This window comes from Nestor notabilis, unplaced genomic scaffold, assembly GCF_000696875.1.
Source record: "Nestor notabilis isolate BGI_N333 unplaced genomic scaffold, ASM69687v1 scaffold16017, whole genome shotgun sequence".
NCBI classification, from domain to species: domain Eukaryota; kingdom Metazoa; phylum Chordata; class Aves; order Psittaciformes; family Psittacidae; genus Nestor; species Nestor notabilis.
In genome coordinates this window covers 47,452-50,491 of record NW_009937939.1, presented here as the reverse complement: position 1 = coordinate 50,491, position 3,040 = coordinate 47,452, and the positions used below count along the sequence as shown (strand labels likewise).

The 3,040-nt window shown below is 36.7% G+C and overlaps 1 protein-coding gene across 1 annotated transcript in view; it reads left to right on the top strand.

The window, feature by feature from the left end:
- Positions 1–3,040, top strand: part of ITSN2 (intersectin 2) — a gene marked incomplete at its 5' end in the record, with an annotated part of 39,576 nt that overhangs the window by 2,376 nt on the left and 34,160 nt on the right. The window contains 1 exon segment of the mRNA XM_010019079.1: positions 1,181–1,317. Coding sequence (XP_010017381.1) covers positions 1,181–1,317 — 137 coding nt within the window.

Sequence of the window (3,040 nt, the reverse complement as noted above, 5' to 3'; positions counted from 1 at the left end):
GGGGGGGGGCAGAATCAGAATTACTTAACTGACCTTTCCATTTTGCATAAAGGTTATTCTGTCCTGAAATCAAAGATATGAGAGGGTTTATAATGCAAGTTTATTTTCACAGTAATCCTCAAACTCTATGGAAAATTAGAAGGAAAAAGTATTCTCATCTGAATGTGTTTGGCGAAAAATTGTGGTCAATTGCTTGATTTAGTTTGTTGCTACAAAAGCTTTCACTTTTATCTTGCCCTTTTCGTATAAATTGCGCTGTATCTCTTAGGCAGCATGGTTGGTAGAGGTGCTTATTGTAGTGGGAATATATTATTCTACATTGCTTTATTTGCATTTATGAGATCAGATGTGAAAAGTCAGGGTATACATGTTGCATTTTTCAGTGTGTATCAATAGGATTCCTAAGAAAAAATAATGTAGCATCTTACAGATGTTTCGTAACATGGTGAAGTACAATCTAAAGTAATTCTATTATTGACTTTCTTTTTTTCTCCTGTAAATCTCATTATCCCAAAGATTCATGCTGATTTTTCTGCTGTGAAAAAGTTTGGTATCAGAGGGAGGTGGAATAAGAATTGAAGGATGTATTCAGAAGAGAAAAATTGTGAAGTTTACAAATGCAGGGAAACTCCAGTCTGAATTACTGTTTTTAGGCTATGGCTTCCCACAGGGGTAAGCCTACTGGATATTTCTATAAAGTTTTTTTGATTTAAACATGGGACCAATCCTTCAGGAAGCATCACAAGGGTAACACCCTACAGAAGGGATGCATTCTCACGTTTATGGTATTGTGTTGGTTTTCAGTTGAAGTCTGACTCCTATTGCTTATTTAAAATCTGCTTCATTGCCTTCTGTGCCCTTAGATAATGTTGTGTTTGAGTGCTCAGTTTTATATCTTTCCTTCTCTTCTGTCATATTTGCCATTTCCAGCAGGTGTATGACTGGAAGGGCTCTTTGAAAGCCTAAGTTACATCAAAGGCTTTGCAGACTTGCGATCTACTTTTATACATCTGTTTATTTGATATTTCTTTACAGTGACCTCCAAGGACTATTAATAATTTAATATTACATTGTCCATTTGTGTTAAAACTTGGTTCACAAAAAATTAAAATGTCTGAATGCTTTTCTTGCAAGGTTGGCTTTGTTCTTTTTGATGTACTTCATTGTGTTTCCTCCTTAGGACCTGAGAGAAAGTTACAGCACACAGCAATTAGCCTTGGAGCAGCTCCATAGGATCAAACAGGACAAAATAAGAGAGGTGGAAAAAAGAAGAGCTGAACTTGCACAGAAAAAGCGACTAGAAGATGAGGCTGCAAGGTACCTGATACTGAATGTATCATTGTTGCAGTTTTTAAAGCAAAATAATGCTGTGGTGGCTTTTAAGATGCTGATTGTATTAAATGAGAGGTCTAATCAGTCAAAATATATCCTATTGAGTTCCCTTAAAGGAAACGTTTTATGTGGAGTACCACTGGTATAGGATGGTTTGAATTTACTCTTTCCAGTCTGTTTTTATCTTCTTCTTATAAAAAACCCCAAAACTTATAACTGAGTTTTGATGGATAAATAAACCAAGTAGTCACTTTGCTATTAATATTTTTGCTCCTTTAATAGATAATCCTCACACATTTAAAATTCCTCATACTTTCTGGCTTGTTTTGCTAGCCTTGGAACATCTGTCCTATTTCCTTACAAATACTTCTGACTGAGCAGTTAATAGACTTTTGTTATGTATATCCAGACAGTTGTGAGATTGATACTTAGGACAACAAGAAGGTAATTGACTGCTTAATTCTGCTGTTAATCTTAAAAGCTGGATGAGTGAGTGAGCTTTGAGTTTTAAATTTGGTTCCTTTTTATAGGAGGACAACAAGGAAGTTCAGACACATTTTTAAGAGGATCATCCCTTCACCTATATGATGCTGGTTTTGTTCAGCCGAGCTTTGTATCGAGCACTCAAACTTTTACTGTCCTTAGCTCTTAGTTTCACATGGTCTTGTTCCCGACTAGTTTCGTTTTCTTTTGTTTCACTGATTAGGAAACCATAGTTTATAGGGTTTGATTCTGGCTGTCTTAAAATGACAGTCTGTTTTTCCTCTCTCCAGACCGTCTGTGATCCGCTACTTGTTTTGGGTTTAGCAGCTCTGGGTTGAAATAGTGCCAGAGAGCATGGATGAATGCTTTTAGTGACAGTCCTCAGATCAAAATTGCTCTGATGTACTAGTTTTGACTTCTCATTTAGAGAATTGCTGTGTTTTCTCTTTATAATTTGAGAGAGGTTTTCAGTGATTTGTATTTGCTTTGACTGTTTTTAATAAAGCAAAGCTAGTGACCTTGTAGTATCTGCAATTCACAGTCTCAAGACAGCATTGTTCTACAACAGTGTGATGGAGTTTTGTAACAATTGTGACAGTTCCTTTAAGAGAACCATACACTGTATGTATAGGGATATCCCATTAATTTTTCTTTTGAACATAGCTATATGATAGAGTAAAAACATTTCTGCACAGCTCCCACTAGATCTTGTCCTTGAAAACACAATAAAATGACCACCAGACAAGTCGACCTCACAGTGATTTGATGAAGCAGTCTCCTCTGGGTATGGTCCCTCCTCAACAACCTCTTCAGATGATGGCCCAAAGGGTTAGATCTGCACTTTTCAGAAGAAAGATCTTTACAGCTAAAATACAATTATTTTTAAGCATATTGAATTGGGTAGTAACTTCTTTGGAGAGGTGAGGCACAGGATAAAATCTGAGTAATTTCAGAGAATACAGTCAGGTTTCCAGATTCTGTCTGCTGAAGAGTGTGGCTGTGGTGAGCAGAAGTGTATTGAATGGATTACAACTGTCAAAGGCAAAAAATTTTAGCAGCAAAGATCAGTAGGCAAAGGCTATTTTTTTCTGTATGTACCAGAGTGAATTTTTGTTACTAATCTGTTTGGAAATCATAGTCTCATAGGTTATAGAATGGTTTGGACTGGAAGGGACCTTAAAGCTCATCTAGTTCCAACCCCCTGCCATGGGCAGGGACACCTTCC